The sequence below is a fragment of the Taudactylus pleione genome, unplaced genomic scaffold (assembly GCF_031769625.1).
Source record: "Taudactylus pleione unplaced genomic scaffold, aTauple2 ptg000053l, whole genome shotgun sequence".
Lineage (NCBI taxonomy): Eukaryota > Metazoa > Chordata > Amphibia > Anura > Myobatrachidae > Taudactylus > Taudactylus pleione.
In genome coordinates, this window is record NW_028284455.1 from 29250350 (window position 1) to 29270093 (window position 19744).

Sequence of the window (19744 nt, forward strand, 5' to 3'; positions counted from 1 at the left end):
TGGGTGGCCATTTAAAAGCACATATTTTATTATTTGGCCCATTGCTTACTTCTATTATTTGTTCACATATGCACAAAACCATGAAAAAATATACACATATCACTTTCATAACCTTTTCTAATTCCAATTTACTGCAAAATCTCTTTGAGGACCATACGTCCTACCTACTGGGTTTCAATTAACAGATGGACACATTTGTTTACAATTGCAAATTCCAGCAGAGAATAGCTGCTGTTGGAATTGGCATTTACTCAATGAAGTGTATAAAAGTTTAACGGAAAATGCCATTTAAGCTGACTAAATCATTTTATTACTTGCTTCCAAAAGAACGAGTGCATTTCTGTGCAATCACATCAATATAAAATGAAGGCTATATATTACAATTAATATAATGGTATTTAATCAGATTGTAACTATAAACAAACACCGCATTCCAATTTTGCTGAAAGGTGTTTTCAGTGCATGCTCAATGTAGGGCAATTGTAGGACTGTCAGGGGGAATTTCAATTGCTCACAATGTGCCACAGCCCACAGAGCATCATGAGATTTCCTGCACACTTCATTGCGCTAAATGAATTCACACTTTAGACTTTAATCGTACAATTACAATACACATACTTTAATTAGCTTTGATATGACCCTTTTAGATTCAAATTTAACACCTAATCTAATTGGGTTATGAATCAATTTGGCCTCCTACATTTGTTCGTATATTTGGCCACCTACATTTGTTGATATTTGCTCTATTGTCCCCCACATGCATACATACCAATTTTGAAAATAAAATATAAAAAAAACAATAATCAAACTGGATGATGGACCGATTAGGGTGTGACCATATCTATTGCTTATTAATGAAAAAAATACAAAAGTGACTTCTTAGAGAAACTGTACATTAGAAAGCTATGCAATACTGGTCTCTATTTGCTCGATCATATGGGCTTAGAAAAGAACAAAGACTTTTACATATATACCTGTTGATGCTGCATACCGATCTTTAATACCAACATGAATTTCTGTTTTCCTTTATAGACTGGAGCTCTTATTAAAAAACATACTTCAAATGAAATGCTAAACAGTTTATTAGTTGATGAAAGATCAAAACATAATTTTTAATTATTATAGTACTGTCTCTGTATCTTCTTATACCTTTATTGAATCTATTAATTTATTATTTCTATTTATCAGAAGTTCCATCATTAGTTTTCCCTGTAGACTTACACTGCAGTATGTATCCATTTATAGGTTGATAGTGAAGCAATTGTCTGCTACTGGAATAACAGTTACCATGGTAACCAGCCAACCGCTTAGTCACTGGATGTGAACACTAAAAGGAAACACCTTGTGCATGTAACAATACAACACTATGATACCGAAAATTGGATATGTGCTAATAGTAATAGAAAAAGTTGCACTTCATTGTTAATTCCTTAAGGGTACATTTTGTAACTTCACAAATAATTTTTTATTCGTAAAATGAAGAGTTAAAAAAAAACAGAATCACAATATAAGTACCTGACTGAAAAGATTATCGTTATATTAAAAAAAAACCTGTATTGTGAATCGTATTTTAGATTATTATATTAAATTTCAAAAAATACATAATTGTAATCAAAACAATACATTTAAATAAAAATAATGATAATAAAAATCAACAAAAAATACAAACTGCTAACGGACCCTTCTAATCCACTGATACAGTTTAAATATTGTATAGAACAGTATCACTGCACCCTTTTTAGGAATAGGTCTTGTGCTAATAGTGGGATCAATATTCTGGCAACAATTTGCCGCATTATAGATAGAGGCAGTCTCTCAAGCAACGATAGAATGATATTACAACAAGTGATATAAATCCAGAGGAACCACAGAGAAAGAGAATACTTACAGTAGCAAGAATACTTGCAGTGTAAACAGGTCCCTGTCACCTTTGTGTAAAAACTTCCATGGTAACACACATACACTTATTCTCAAGTCGAGCCAAATAGCCCCATTTGGAACCACAGACTTTGTGACAATAATACTAATCCTAATACACTATTTGTTATTTAGCAGGCAAAGTACAGAAATAATTATACCCCTTTTCCACTAAAATGACGGGTCTGACCCAGGATTTTTTACCCGGAATTTTCCCGGGTCATACCTGGCTTAGACCCCGTTTCCTGTGCACACTCGTCCCGGGTTTTTTCCGTGAAACCTCCGTTTCCACTGAACCCGGGTAAGCCCAGCAAAACCTATGGATGTTATTAAAAATGGCCTTTATTCAGGTAATTTTTAATGACATCCACATTTAATTACATTTTTAATTACATCCTTTATTATTTCTTATTATTAAAAATATATTTATTTAATTCTTATTATGTATTTTATTTATGTAATTATTATTATTATTTATTTTAATGAAATTTTTAATGACATGCTTTATTCAGGCATCACCTCTGGTCTCTGGGTGATTACATCAGGAGCCAGCACCCTGGAAGGACCAATCAGCTGCTTTGCAATTACCTGGGTCAAAAAAACAGGATCAAAACTGTTTTAACTGCAGTGTTACCGGGTTTTACCCGGTAAAACCCCTACTCGATACTCAGGAACAAATCCTGGGTCAGATGTGGTACAAAAAGGATAGGTGTATGAGGCTGTTTACAGTCTCTCCAACAATTATACCAATGAGGTATATAACAGTAATATGATATAAATGGTAATACAACACATATTCTAGATCCAGAGGATCCTTAGCAAAAGTAGTTCAGGTCTCTATCAACCCTGTAGTGTGAGAGTCTTCCTTCAATACAACAGGTCTTTCGATATACATAGTAGCTCTCATCATACAAAGCAACAATTCAGTGCCAAGGTTGTTATGTATCAAGGGTCCAACTAGTACCATTTACTGAAGTATTAATGTGACAACTTCATCAGAGGAATAGTGTAGACATTTATTCCAGTACTTATAGAATGTCATATTAATAATCAACCAAGCACAGCTGTGTGCAGTATTACCACTAACGATTCACATAAACAGTTATAATAAAACCATATGTTCGGAAGCCAGAATAAATGAGTAATATATCAAAATCAATAAAACAATCGTCTACAGATCATAGATTTAATGAAAAAAGCAATTAAGTTAAATGAATATGTTTGCTACATCAGAGCATTGTGTAATCTCATTTAATCATTCAGCCGTGTACACCAAGAGTAAACAAACTCTCAAAAGAAACATTAATTTATGTTTTATATCATGCATTAGTATTTCTGGAAATTCAAAGTGTTCACTATTAAATCCATTATCTAAAAGGAATCAGTATGTTATGCCGGCGGCTGATTAGCCGCCGGATCAAATACCGTCAGCGGCAGCCCGGCAGGTCGAAATCCTGACAGCTAAAGGTAAGTACCATAACCCTCCTCACTCCCCCCCTAACCCTCCCTTAGGGGTGCCTAACCCTAACCTCCCCCCTTAGTGTCTAACCCTAACCTCCCCCCATTAGTGCCTAAACCTAACCCCCCCTCCCCACCCCCTAAACCTAACCGTCCCGAGGGGTGCCTAACCCTAACCCCCCCCCCCAGTTGTGCCAAAGCCTAACCCCCCCCCTTCCCTACCCTAACCCTCCCGGGGGGTGCCGCACCCTAAGTCCCCCTAGTGGTCCCTCATCCCCCTGCGGCTAGATGATAAGACACCTAGAATACTTTCGTTCAGTATGCCGGGTGTCGGGATTCCGTAGTGGGGCTAATGATAGGCGACGGAATTTCGAAGCCTATCTTTAGTCCCATGTCGGGATTTTGGCTGGCGGGATAGCGCATGCCAGTATCCTGACTGCATTCCATATACAAACATAAACCACAAGCTATCCCAATGAGTCACTTATAGATGCCATTTATAAATACTACTTGTTTTAGATTAAAAGTAGATTAATTTGTAAAAGACATACAGATGCTCATTGGGTTAGAGTAGTTTATGTTTGCTTATGATTGGACTATGATAAGTTAAATCTGCTAACATTTCATTCTGGGGTATTGCTAGTGGAAGAATAAAAGTATGTCTGGAGACTCCTACCAGACTGATTTGCCCATCAGTGCTGTAATCTCACCTATGGTGCCTGGGTTGAAAGGCTGAATAGCTGCAAAATAAACCATACAGCTGATTGTGTGTCAAATTTAAACAATATTTAGGTTTGAGTTTGTAAGATTCTCATTGAAAGTTTCACCTAATATTTGGAGTTTTCACAGTATTGTGGGGGTAGTTTTCCATTGTTTCAAGCTACAACTGGAACCCATACTTTAAAAAAAGGTCTCTAAAAAGTATTGTATTATCTTAGCATGAACATTAATCCTCACAATCCTTTGTGACACTGAAGAATGATGCTTTATCTCGTGCTAATATGTTACCCTTTTATGTACAGTATTGCTTGAAGCTTTAAGTTGCCTTATTTAGGTCTGTGACACTTTGATGCTCCTCCATATGGGCACACTGGCATGCAGTTCTCTATTTTAGCATTGCACTGTTGTTCTGTTCTGTCTTTTTTGATATGCTGGACTTAAAGCTTTTGTTTTGTAATGCAATACTTTAATAAAAATATATTTGACACAGTTTTACACAGAAACAAAATCAGAAAGGAATGGACAGGAAAGGAACAGTCTGTTGGGCGTCTTTGCTGGAGGAATTTGTCCTTCCACTTAATTATGCCTTTATAATTATCATGTAACTTCACACCAATTGCAGACACTACTAGTGAAAAATAAGCATCATTTATTAATGTATCGTTAAGTTTAATACCCAAATTTCAACCGACTAAAGAACTGTGGGGCTAATTCAGCATTGCACACTAGTGCAATACTGAATGCAGATTCACAATAATTATGTGCAGAACGTGTCATGCGTGATCGCACGCAGCCCCTGTTATGCCCCTGGCTGATTGACAGACCGAGGCATTTAAGAGGCGGTGCAGGGGCGGTGATGGCCGGCATATCTGGAAACAGGGGTGTGTCGGACCCGTTTTCTGGGAGTGGCAAGGCCAGGGGCTGCGCCCACGGATGCTCAGATGGCCGGCAGCCCAGCGCTGTCCACGGTCACAAGAGTTATCCCAGCCTGCGACCATTGTTGCAATGCTGGGATCACAAATACAGCAGGGGGTGTCAGACACCTCTTGCTGCATTTGCATATTTTCAAAGAAGGAATTGCTAAGCTGCTTTCGTGCAATTTAGCAATTCCGTCCACTACTAAATCACTCCCTGTGTTTCTATTTTTCCCTTCTCCCATCCTCTGTGTACACAAAAGCATCACATAATTGCCAATGTTCCCAGAAGAAGTTCAAGAAAAACTGTACAACTGGACAGGTGAATTACTGGAGAAGAGACAAGCTGCCAATTAACTTAGACTGCATACAAACATAGCAAGCATGGAGTTTGAAGGCGCCAAACATAGGGATGACTGAAAGTATAGTGTATACAAATGGGATTTATATTAAATGACAGAGCATAAGCTATGCTTCTAGCATTACATTTCTGTGTAAGATTCCTCCTGCATTCTCTATGAAGTTCATGTGTTTGGACCATACTTGCCTAATTTTTTGAGAAAGCATTTCAGGCAGATTGTGAAAACAACACCTATGCCAGCAGAAGTGTAGAGGACTTGTCCTGCTCCATCTGAGAGACTCATTATGTAATTGACTTACATCCAACTGTAAATGAGCTTTAAAGCAGTTACATAGTACAGCCATGAGTGAGCTGGAGAGCGGTGGGCATTTTCTTTGTAGCACATAGCCTCGTTAGTCATCTCCTCAGTGTTTCCACCATAGCAAGCAGAGAGTGATGACACTGTGGGGCCTATGTATCAAGCCGTTTTTTACATAAATTATGCAGAAACTGCAGTTTCTGCATAATTTTATGTATTGTTCCTATGTACTAATGGCACAATGCAGGAGATTTTGCAGAAATCTCTGGCAAAGTGCTAATTAACACTTCAGATCGAAGTCCCCATTATTATCAAAGGGGACTACGATCTGACCCCTATGTACTAAACTACAAAAAGCGATACTTTTCAGAGTTTAGCCCCCGTAGTTTACACCATCTTCAGATGCTGTTAACTACTGTTTGCCTATGGGGCTCCCGATGCAAGCCATGGGCAGTCCAGGAAGCTGACGCTGTGTCAGCTTTCCCCGGGGAAGTCTTTCACTTCAGTGAAAAACTTCTCAGAAATTCCAGGGATATAACTAACGGGGAGAGCGGTTACTGCAACCAATGTCCCTGCGAGTTCCCAGTAGTACATAGCCGAGATATTTTTATTAAAATAAAGTTGGAACGTTATTAAGCGCTGCAGTGCTGCGATTATCAATACATAGACCCCTGTGTCCCTAGTCCCTACCCGGCGCCTCAGAAAGATTGTTACACTCTTCAGGAAGTCAGGGAGATCACCACGATTTCAGGGAGTCTCACTGACAAGTATGGTTTGGACTGTCCTTTCATCATGGTAGCCAATTATCCATTTATCTTGAGCTCCATGAGATTTCAAATGTGCACTATTAATTACAGAGTGAATGGAAAAGATCTTGCATGCAGCATGGGTATAAACAATGTGCTCCAGTATCACATAACATACAGTAACATCCTAGCTGATTTGGCCTAAATCACTGCATTCAACTTGCAAATTAGAGTAGCCCAGATTTTAGAAATGTGTTCCTGGACAAATCTCTGTTGTCAATATTGACCAATTTCATAATCTTTTTCTGTCTCTTGGACAATATTTTATCATATACTGTTAACTCCTAGGTTTCATATTTATTGAAGAAGAATATTTAAAGTGCAAATCACGTATGTTAAAGTTAAGGTCCGCAGAGACAGACTCACAAGTAACTAGCTTAGATACAGCCCCATTGCAGATCGGCACTTACACTCAACCCAGCAGAATAGCAACATTTATGTTAGCGGCATAGAGCTTTAAAAGTCTGCTAAACGATAAATAAAAAATGTGCGTACGATTCCTTATCTTCCTGATATGTTTCTTATATGTCCCCTGGTAATATATATATACACCCCAAGTAGGGATAAAGAAGTCTAACAATTCCTGAGCTAGAGAGATATGGGAAATCCGCTGACTTTGTCAATAATGTTCAAACACAAATCAGGTTAAGTTAAATCTACTTCCCAGTTTCAGTTGCCACAATTGACAAGATTTCAAATAAGAATTTGTTAATCTCGTTACCAAGGAAATAACATTATCTAATTACTCCGTTTCAGCTGAGGAGAGAAAGCTGTCTGTAGAATGGAAGCAATACGGCAGAATCTTCTTTGCGTACCTTAGTAAGATCCATTCCAAGCTTCAGCTGTGAGATAAGGTGGAGGATTACACTACGCTGATCATCCATGACGCCTAAATCTTTTTCCTCATTATCTTCCGTGTCCGTCAGCTCATCTTCAGCCTCCGGAGGACCAGACTAGAAATGAGAGGAGGGGAAAAACATACAGCTCCATTATCTCTTTGAAATGTCAGGAGTTTTACTGTTTCACCCAATGATTTTGTAAGCTTAGTTATTCTTTCTTTCTTACAGTACAAATCACATTATTTTCTGCATTTACTGTTTATATTTTCTAAACCCTTTCTGTGAAGTCACTTGCAAGTTAACACTCAATTGTTTTGAAAATAGTAAAGTAAGTACTTTTAGAGCTTGATGATAAGACTCACTTAGATTACACAGATTACAGTGACAAGGGCCAGATTATAAGGAGGGTAGGCCAAGGTGGCAATTCCAATGCCAACAGTGAAATTAACTGTCTGCTCTACAGCATTGAGTCTGCGTTACAGCACTATATCACCATTACATCGCTTTATATCTGCATTATAGCACTGTATCCCCATTACATCGCTGTATCTGCATTATAGCACTGTATCCCCATTACATCGCTGTATCTGCATTATAGCACTGTATCCCCATCACATAGCTGTATCTGCATTATAGCACTGTATCCCCATTACATCGCTGTATCTGCATTATAGCACTGTATCCACATTACATCGCTGTATTTGTATTATAGCACTGTATCCCCATCACATTGCTGTATCTGCATTATAGCACTGTATCCCCATCACATTGCTGTATCTGCATTATAGCACTGTATCCACATTACATCGCTGTATCTGCATTATAGCACTGTATCCCCATCACATCGCTGTATCTGCATTATAGCACTGTATCCCCATTACATAGCTGTATCTGCATTATAGCACTGTATCCACATTACATAGCTGTATCCAGGGCAGAACTATGGGAGACAATGGAGGCGGCTGCCGCCGGGCTCCAGCTCTGACGGGGCACCTCCTCCATTGTCCACAACATATTCACCCCACTTAGGACTGTAAATATGTGCCTGGAGTGTACAATACATGGCAGCCCTTCCAGGCATCTGAGAAGCGATTATACACTGGTGGATAGCTCCATGTCAGACCATCACCTGCTGCCTTCGTCTATCTATAGCCTGTCTGCATGCGAATAGCTACATTACAGTGTCAGTGTCGCTGTATCTGCATTATGGCACTGTATCCACATTACATCGCTGTATTTGCATTATAGCACTGTATCCACATAACATCGCTGTGTCTGTATTATAGCACTGTATCCACATTACATTAGCTGTATCTGCATTATAGCACTGTATCCGGATTACATAGCTGTATCTGCATTATAGCACTGTATCCACATTACATCGCTGTATCTGCATTATAGCACTCTATCCACATTACATAGCTGTATCTGCATTATAGCACTGTATCCACATAACATCGCTGTGTCTGTATTATAGCACTGTATCCCCATTACATCGCTGTATCTGTATTATAGCACTGTATCCACATTACATAGCTGTATCTGCATTATAGCACTGTATCCGCATTACATCGCTGTATCTGCATTATAGCACTGTATCCGCATTACATCACTGTATCTGCATTATAGCACTGTATCCGGATTACATAGCTGTATCTGCATTATAGCACTGTATCCACATTACATCGCTGTATCTGCATTATAGCACTCTATCCACATTATATAGCTGTATCTGCATTATAGCACTGTATCCACATTACATAGCTGTATCTGCATTATAGCACTGTATCCACATTACATCACTGTATCTGTATTATAGCACTGTATCCCCATTACATAGCTGTATCTGCATTATAGCACTGTATCCACATTACATCGCTGTATCTGCATTATAGCACTGTATCCACATTACATCGCTGTATTTGTATTATAGCACTGTATCCCCATCACATTGCTGTATCTGCATTATAGCACTGTATCCCCATCACATTGCTGTATCTGCATTATAGCACTGTATCCACATTACATCGCTGTATCTGCATTATAGCACTGTATCCCCATCACATAGCTGTATCTGCATTATAGCACTGTATCCCCATTACATAGCTGTATCTGCATTATAGCACTGTATCCACATTACATAGCTGTATCCAGGGCAGAACTATGGGAGACAATGGAGGCGGCTGCCGCCGGGCTCCAGCTCTAACGGGGCACCTCCTCCATTGTCCACAACATATTCACCCCACTTAGGACTGTAAATATGTGCCTGGAGTGTACAATACATGGCAGCCCTTCCAGGCATCTGAGAAGCGATTATACACTGGTGGATAGCTCCATGTCAGACCATCACCTGCTGCCTTCGTCTATCTATAGCCTGTCTGCATGCGAATAGCTACATTACAGTGTCAGTGTCGCTGTATCTGCATTATGGCACTGTATCCACATTACATCGCTGTATTTGCATTATAGCACTGTATCCACATAACATCGCTGTGTCTGTATTATAGCACTGTATCCACATTACATCGCTGTATCTGTATTAGCACCGTATCCACATTACATCGCTGTATCTGCATTATAGCACTGCGTCTGCGTTACAGCATTGTATCCAAATTACATAGCTGTATCTGTATTATAGCACTGTATCCACATTACATAGCTGTATCTGCATTATAGCACTGTATCCACATTACATCGCTGTATCTGTATTATAGCACTGTATCCACATTACATAGCTGTATCTGCATTATAGCACTGTATCCGCATTACATCGCTGTATCTGCATTATAGCACTGTATCCGCATTACATCACTGTATCTGCATTATAGCACTGTATCCGGATTACATAGCTGTATCTGCATTATAGCACTGTATCCACATTACATCGCTGTATCTGCATTATAGCACTCTATCCACATTATATAGCTGTATCTGCATTATAGCACTGTATCCACATTACATAGCTGTATCTGCATTATAGCACTGTATCCACATTACATCACTGTATCTGTATTATAGCACTGTATCCCCATTACATAGCTGTATCTGCATTATAGCACTGTATCCACATTACATCGCTGTATCTGCATTATAGCACTGTATCCACATTACATCGCTGTATTTGTATTATAGCACTGTATCCCCATCACATTGCTGTATCTGCATTATAGCACTGTATCCCCATCACATTGCTGTATCTGCATTATAGCACTGTATCCACATTACATCGCTGTATCTGCATTATAGCACTGTATCCCCATCACATAGCTGTATCTGCATTATAGCACTGTATCCCCATTACATAGCTGTATCTGCATTATAGCACTGTATCCACATTACATAGCTGTATCCAGGGCAGAACTATGGGAGACAATGGAGGCGGCTGCCGCCGGGCTCCAGCTCTAACGGGGCACCTCCTCCATTGTCCACAACATATTCACCCCACTTAGGACTGTAAATATGTGCCTGGAGTGTACAATACATGGCAGCCCTTCCAGGCATCTGAGAAGCGATTATACACTGGTGGATAGCTCCATGTCAGACCATCACCTGCTGCCTTCGTCTATCTATAGCCTGTCTGCATGCGAATAGCTACATTACAGTGTCAGTGTCGCTGTATCTGCATTATGGCACTGTATCCACATTACATCGCTGTATTTGCATTATAGCACTGTATCCACATAACATCGCTGTGTCTGTATTATAGCACTGTATCCACATTACATCGCTGTATCTGTATTAGCACCGTATCCACATTACATCGCTGTATCTGCATTATAGCACTGCGTCTGCGTTACAGCATTGTATCCAAATTACATAGCTGTATCTGTATTATAGCACTGTATCCACATTACATAGCTGTATCTGCATTATAGCACTGTATCCACATTACATCACTGTATCAGCATTATAGCACTGTATCCCCATTACATCGCTGTATCTGTATTATAGCACTGTATCCACATTACATCGCTGTATCTGTATTATAGCACTGTATCCACAATACATCGCTGTATCTGTATTATAGCAATGTATCCACAATACATCGCTGTATCTGTATTATAGCAATGTATCCAAATTACATTACTGTATCTGCATTATAGCACTGTATCCATATTACATTGCTGTATCTGCATTATAGCACTGTATCCACATTACGTCGCTGTATCTGCATTATAGCACTGTATCCACATTACGTCGCTGTATCTGCATTATAGCACTGTATCCACATTACATCACTGTATCTGTATTATAGCACTGTATCCACATTACATAGCTGTATCTGCATTATAGCACTGTATCCACATTACATCGCTGTATCTGTATTATAGCACTGTAGTCACATTACATAGCTGTATCTGCATTATAGAACTGTATCCACATTACATCACTGTATCTGTATTATAGCACTGTATCCCCATTACATAGCTGTATCTGCATTATAGCACTGTATCCACATTACATCGCTGTATCTGCATTATAGCACTGTATCCACATTACATCGCTGTATCTGTATTATAGCACTGTAGTCACATTACATAGCTGTATCTGCTTTATAGCACTGTATCAACCCCTGTGTCTGCGTTACAGCACTGGGGCTGATACTGAGCTGGGAGCAAAGCACAAAAAAGGAGTAACTTTGCACCTGGACCAACCATGCTGCAATACAAGGGGTGCAATTACATTTATTTCTTTTTGCATGCAGATAAATACTGGCTACTTTTGCATGTAGCCCACAAATGCTGTACAGCTTTATTTTTACATTGCAATTTAGATTTGAGCTAGGACACACCCCTCCAAATATAAATCTCTCTGCACATTTTACATCAGCCCCAGCTGCAGGGCAGCATGGTTATGCCCGGGTATAAAGTTACTCCTTTTTTTCTTTTTTGCTTTGCTCCCAAATCATAATTACCCCATGTGTCTGCATTACAGCATTGTGTCTGCATTACAACCAGGTGCCTGCATTACAGCACGGTGTCTGCATTACAGCACGGTGTCTGCATTACAGCACGGTGTCTGCATTACAGCACGGTGTCTGCATTACAGCACGGTGTCTGCATTACAGCACGGTGTCTGCATTACAGCACGGTGTCTGCATTACAGCACGGTGTCTGCATTACAGCACGGTGTCTGCATTACAGCACGGTGTCTGCATTACAGCACGGTGTCTGCATTACAGCACGGTGTCTGCATTACAGCACGGTGTCTGCATTACAGCACGGTGTCTGCATTACAGCACGGTGTCTGCATTACAGCACGGTGTCTGCATTACAGCATTGTGACTGCATTACAGCACGGTGTCTGCATTACAGCACGGTGTCTGCATTACAGCATTGTGTCTGCATTACAGCATTGTGTCTGCATTACAGCATGGTGCCTGCATTACAGTATGGTGACTGCATTACAGCATTGTGACTGCATTACAGCACGGTGTCTGCATTACAGCACGGTGTCTGCATTACAGCATGGTGCCTGCATTACAGCATGGTGCCTGCATTACAGCACGGTGTCTGCATTACAGCACGGTGTCTGCATTACAGGATTGTGTCTGCATTACAGCACTCTGTCTGCAATACAGCATTGTGCCTGCATTACAGCACTGTGTCTGCATTACAGCATTGTGCCTGCATTACAGCATTGTGCCTGCATTACAGCATTGTGCCTGCATTACAGCATGGTGTCTGCATTACAGCATTCCAGGCTTGCCTACCCTCCCGATTTGGCCAGGAGCCTCCCGATTTTCCGGTGCCGCTCCCGGCCCCCCGGAAAGGCAGGCAAGCCTCCCGGAAGCCTGCGGCCCTCCAGGCAACCCCCCTGAAAAGATTAGAAACCCGCGCAGCAGGGGAGCCGGTGACGCGATTCGCGGTGAATCGTGTCATCGCGGCCCCGCCCCCTGCTTCACACTGCCGAAAATAATGGCATTGTGAAGAGGGGCGGAGCCACGATGACGCGATCATGCGGCTCCACCCCAATGCACCACCAACTGTCTGGCCCGCCCCCGGCTCCACCCCCAATGACCGCCCCCGCCCCCCCGCTGTTAGCCGACAATCAGCTCCCTCCCGGAAGGCTGGAGCTGATTGTCGGCAAGTATGCAGCATTGTGCCTGCTTTACAACAGGGTGCCTGCATTACAGCACGGTGTCTGGATTACAGGATTGTGTCTGCATTACAGCACTCTATCTGCATTACAGCATGGTGCCTGCATTACAGCATTGTGTCTGCATTACAGCAGGGTGCCTGCATTACAGCAGGGTGCATGCATTACAGCATTGTGTCTGCATTACAGCATGCATTACAGCATTGTGTCTGCATTACAGCATTGTGCCTGCATTACAGCACTGTGTCTGCATTACAGCACTGTGTCTGCATTACAGCACTGTGTCTGCATTACAGCATGATGTCTGCATTACAGCATTGTGCCTGTATTACAGCATTGTGTCTGCATTACAGCATGCATTACAGCATTGTGTCTGCATTACAGCATTGTGCCTGCATTACAGCATTGTGTCTGCATTAAAGCACTGTGTCTGCATTAAAGCACTGTGTCTGCATTAAAGCATTGTGCCTGCATTACAGCACTGTGTCTGCATTACAGCATTGTGCCTGCATTACAGCATTGTGCCTGCATTACAGCATTGTGCCTGCATTACAGCATGGTGTCTGCATTACAGCATTGCAGGCTTGCCTACCCTCCCGATTTGGCCGGGAGTCTCCCGATTTTCCGGTGCCGCTCCCGGCCCCCCGGAAAGGCAGGCAAGCCTCCCGGAAGCCTCCGGCCCTCCAGGCAACCCCCCTGAAAAAATTAGAAACCCGCGCAGCGGGGGAGCCGAAAATAATGGCATTGTGAAGAGGGGCGGAGCCACGATGACGCGATCATGAGGCTCCACCACCGGCTACCCCCCCAATGCACCACCAACTGGCTGGCCCGCCCCCGGCTCCGCCCCCAATGACCGTCCCGGCCCCCCGCTGTTAGCCGACAATCAGCTCCCTCCCGGAAGGCTGGAGCTGATTGTCGGCAAGTATGCAGCATTGTGTCTGCATTACAGCATGGTGCCTGCATTACAGCATGGTGCCTGCATTACAGCATGGTGCCTGCATTACAGCATTGTGACTGCATTACAGCACGGTGTCTGCATTACAGGATGGTGTCTGCATTACAGCATGGTGTCTGTATTACAGCATGGTGTCTGCATTACAGCATGGTGTCTGCATTACAGCATGGTGTCTGCATTACAGCATAGTGTCTGCATTACAGCCTTGCCTACCCTCCCGATTTGGCCGGGAGCCTCCCGATTTTCCGGTGCCGCTCCCGGCCCCCCAGAAAGGCAGGCAAGCCTCCCGGAAGCCTCCGGCCCTCCAGACAACCCCCCTGAAAAGATTAGAAACCCGCGCAGCGGGGGAGCCGGTGACGCGATTCGCGCTGAATCGCGTCATCGCGGCCCCGCCCCCTGCTTCACACTGCCGAAAATAACGGCATTGTGAAGAGGGGCGGAGCCACGATGACGCGATCATGCGGCTCCACCCCCGGCTCCCCCCCAATGCACCACCAACTGGCTGGCCCGCCCCCGGCTCCGCCCCCAATGACTGTCCCCGCCCCCCCGCTGTTAGCCGACAATCAGCTCCCTCCCGGAAGGCTGGAGCTGTTTGTCGGCAAGTATGCAGCATTGTGTCTGCTTTACAACAGGGTGCATGCATTACAGCACTGTGTTTGCTTACAGCACGGTGTCTGCATTACAGCACGGTGTCTGCATTACAGCACGGTGCCTGCATTACAGCACGGTGCCTGCATTACAGCACGGTGCCTGCATTACAGCACGGTGCCTGCATTACAGCACGGTGCCTGCATTACAGCACTCTGTCTGCATTACAGCACTCTGTCTGCATTACAGCACTCTGTCTGCATTACAGCACTCTGTCTGCATTACAGCACTCTGTCTGCATTACAGCACTCTGTCTGCATTACAGCACTCTGTCTGCATTACAGCACTCTGTCTGCATTACAGCACTCTGCATTACAGCATGGTGCCTGCATTACAGCATTGTGACTGCATTACAGCACGGTGTCTGCATTACAGGATTGTGTCTGCATTACAGCATTGTGCCTGCATTACAGCACTGTGTTTGCATTACAGTACGGTGTCTGCATTACAGCAATGTGTCTGCATTACAACACAAGGTCTGCATTACAGCATGGTGCCTGCATTACAGCATTGTGTCTGCATTACAGCATTGTGTCTGCATTACAGCATTGTGTCTGCATTACAGCACGGTGTCTGAATTACAGCACGGTGTCTGAAATACAGCATTGTGTCTGCAATACAGCATTGTGTCTGCATTACAGCATTGTGTGCATTACAGCATGGTGTCTGCATTACAGCATGGTGTCTGCATTACAGCATTGTGTCTGCATTACAGCATGGTGTCTGCATTACAGCATGGTGTCTGCATTACAGCATGGTGTCTGCATTACAGCATGGTGTCTGCATTATAGCATGGTGTCTGCATTACAGCATGGTGTCTGCATTACAGGATTGTGTCTGCATTACAGGATTGTGTCTGCATTACAGAATTGTGTCTGCATTACAGCATTGTGCCTGCATTACAGCATTGTGACTGCATTACAGCAGGGTGCCTGCATTACAGCATTGTGACTGCATTACAGCAGGGTGCCTGCATTACAGCAGGGTGCCTGCATTACAGCATTATGTCTGAATTACAGCACGGTGTCTGAATTACAGCACGGTGTCTGCAATACAGCATTGTGTCTGCAATACAGCGTTGTGTCTGCATTACAGCACGATGTCTGCATTACAGCATTGTGTGCATTACAGCATTGTGTCTGCATTACAGCATTGTGCCTGCATTATAGCATTGTGTCTGCATTATAGTATTGTGTCTGCATTACAGCACTGTGTCTGCATTACAGCATGATGTCTGTATTACAGCATTGTGTCTGCATTACAGCATGCATTACAGCATTGTGTCTGCATTAAAGCACTGTGTCTGCATTACAGCATTATGCCTGCATTACAGCATTATGCCTGCATTACAGCATTATGCCTGCATTACAGCACGGTGTCTGCATTACAGCACGATGTCTGCATTACAGCACGGTGTCTGCATTACAGCATGGTGTCTGCATTACAGCATGGTGTCTGCATTACAGCATGGTGTCTGCATTACAGCATGGTGTCTGCATTACAGCATGGTGTCTGCATTACAGCATTGCAGGCTTGCCTACCCTCCCGATTTGGCCGGGAGCCTCCCGATTTTCCGGTGCCGCTCCCGGCCCCCCGGAAAGGCAGGCAAGCCTCCCGGAAGCCTCCGGCCCTCCAGGCAACCCCCCTGAAAAGATTAGAAACCCGCGCAGCGGGGCAGCCGGTGACGCGATTCGCGCTGAATCGCGTCATCGTGGTCCCGCCCCCTGCTTCACACTGCAGAAAATAATGGCATTGTGAAGAGGGGCGGAGCCACGATGACGCGATCATGTGGCTCCACCCCCGGCTCCACCCCCAATGCACCACCAACTGGCTGGCCCGCCCCCGGCTCCGCCCCCAATGACCGTCCCGGCCCCCCGCTGTTAGCCGACAATCAGCTCCCTCCCGGAAGGCTGGAGCTGATTGTCGGCAAGTATGCAGCATTGTGTCTGCATTACAGCATGGTGTCTGCATTACAGCATTGTGACTGCATTACAGCACGGTGTCTGCATTACAGCATTGTGTCTGCATTACAGCATTGTGTCTGCATTACAGCACTCTGTCTGCATTACAGCATTGTGACTGCAATACAGCACTGTGTCTGCATTACAGCACTGTGCCTGCATTACAGCACTGTGCCTGCATTACAGCACTGTGTCTGCATTACAGCACTGTGTCTGCATTACAGCACTGTGTTTGCATTACAGTACGGTGTATGCATTACAGCAATGTGTCTGCATTAACACAATGTCTGCATTACAGCATGGTGTCTGCATTACAGCATTGTGTCTGCATTACAGCATGGTGCCTGCATTACAGCATGGTGCCTGCATTACAGCATGGTGCCTGCATTACAGCATGGTGCCTGCATTACAGCATTGTGACTGCATTACAGCACGGTCTCTGCATTACAGGATTGTGTCTGCATTACAGCATGGTGCCTGCATTACAGCATGGTGACTGCATTACAGCATGGTGCCTGCATTACAGCACGGTGTCTGGATTACAGGATTGTATCTGCATTACAGCATGGTGCCTGCATTACAGCATTGTGTCTGCATTACAGCATTGTGTTTGCATTACAGCACGGTGTCTGAATTACAGCACGGTGTCTGAATTACAGCACGGTGTCTGAATTACAGCACGGTGTCTGAATTACAGCACGGTGTCTGAATTACAGCACGGTGTCTGAATTACAGCACGGTGTCTGAATTACAGCACGGTGTCTGAATTACAGCACGGTGTCTGAATTACAGCACGGTGTCTGAATTACAGCACGGTGTCTGAATTACAGCACGGTGTCTGCATTACAGCACGGTGTCTGCATTACAGCACGGTGTCTGCATTACAGCATTGTGTGCATTACAGCATTGTGTGCATTACAGCATGGTGTCTGCATTACAGCATGGTGTCTGCATTACAGCATGGTGTCTGCATTACAGCATGGTGTCTGCATTACAGCATGGTGTCTGCATTACAGCATGGTGTCTGCATTACAGCATGGTGTCTGCATTACAGCATGGTGTCTGCATTACAGCATGGTGTCTGCATTACAGCATGGTGTCTGCATTACAGCATGGTGTCTGCATTACAGCATGGTGTCTGCATTACAGCATGGTGTCTGAATTACAGCATGGTGTCTGAATTACAGCATGGTGTCTGAATTACAGCATGGTGTCTGCATTACAGCATTGTGCCTGTATTACAGCATTGTGCCTGTATTACAGCATTGTGTCTGCATTACAGCATTGTGTCTGCATTACAGCATGATGTCTGCTTTACAGCATTGTGCCTGTATTACAGCATTGTGTCTGCATTACAGCATGCATTACAGCATTGTGTCTGCATTACAGAATTGTGCCTGCATTACAGCAGTGTTTCTGCATTACAGTATTGTGCCTGCATTACAGCATTGTGCTTGCATTACAGCACTGTGTCTGCATTACAGCATTGTGCCTGCATTACAGCATTGTGTCTGCATTACAGCATTGTGTCTGCATTACAGCATGCATTACAGCATTGTGTCTGCATTACAGCATTGTGCCGGCATTATAGCATTGTGTCTGCATTACAGCACTGTGTCTGCATTACAGCACTGTGTCTGCATTACAGCATGATGTCTGCATTACAGCATTGTGCCTGTATTACAGCATTGTGTCTGCATTACAGCATGCATTACAGCATTGTGTCTGCATTACAGCATTGTGCCTGCATTACAGCATTGTGTCTGCATTAAAGCACTGTGTCTGCATTACAGCATTGTGCCTGCATTACAGCACTGTGTCTGCATTACAGCATTGTGCCGGCATTACAGCATGGTGTCTGCATTACAGCATTGTGTCTGCATTACAGCATTGCAGGCTTGCCTACCCTCCCGATTTGGCCGGGAGCCTCCCGATTTTCCGGTGCTGCTCCCGGCCCCCCGGAAAGGCAGGCAAGCCTCCCGGAAGCCTCCGGCCCTCCAGGCAACCCCCCTGAAAAGATTAGAAACCCGTGCAGCGGGGGAGCCGAAAATAATGGCATTGTGAAGAGGGGCGGAGCCACGACGCGATCATGAGGCTAAACCCCCGGCTCCCCCCCAATGCACCACCAACTGGCTGGCCCGCCCCCGGCTCCGCCCCCAATGACTGTCCCCGCCCCCCCGCTGTTAGCCGACAATCATCTCCCTCAAGGAAGGCTGGAGCTGATTGTCGGCAAGCATTACAGCACTGTGTTTGCTTACAGCACTGTGTCTGCATTACAGCACGGTGTCTGCATTACAGCACGGTGCCTGCATTACAGCACGGTGTCTGCATTACAGCACGGTGTTTGCATTACAGTACGGTGTCTGCATTACAGCAATGTGTCTGCATTACAACACAATGTCTGCATTTCAGCATGGTGTCTGCATTACAGCATTGTGTCTGCATTACAGCATGGTGCCTGCATTACAGCATTGTGACTGCATTACAGCACGGTGTCTGCATTACAGGATTGTGACTGTATTACAGCATTGTGTCTGCATTACAGCATGCATTACAGCATTGTGTCTGCATTACAGCATTGTGCCTGCATTACAGCATTGTGTCTGCATTAAAGCACTGTGTCTGCATTACAGCATTGTGCCTGCATTACAGCACTGTGTCTGCATTACAGCATGGTGCCTGCATTACAGCATTGTGACTGCATTACAGCATGGTTCCTGCATTACAGCATTGTGACTGCATTACAGCACGGTGTCTGCATTACAGGA

General features: G+C 43.9%; 1 protein-coding gene across 3 annotated transcripts in view; it reads right to left on the bottom strand.

The window, feature by feature from the left end:
• The window catches only part of OSBPL10 (oxysterol binding protein like 10), a 534391-nt gene that overhangs the window by 107821 nt on the left and 406826 nt on the right, over positions 1–19744 (bottom strand). For 2 of the 3 annotated variants that reach the window (XM_088463527.1, XM_088463516.1), the window contains one exon: positions 7290–7427. The exons of the other annotated variant lie outside the window; for it this stretch is intronic. In XM_088463527.1, the coding sequence (XP_088319653.1) occupies positions 7290–7427 (138 nt within the window). The remainder of the gene's footprint in view (positions 1–7289; positions 7428–19744) is intronic. 3 annotated transcript variants of the gene reach the window in all.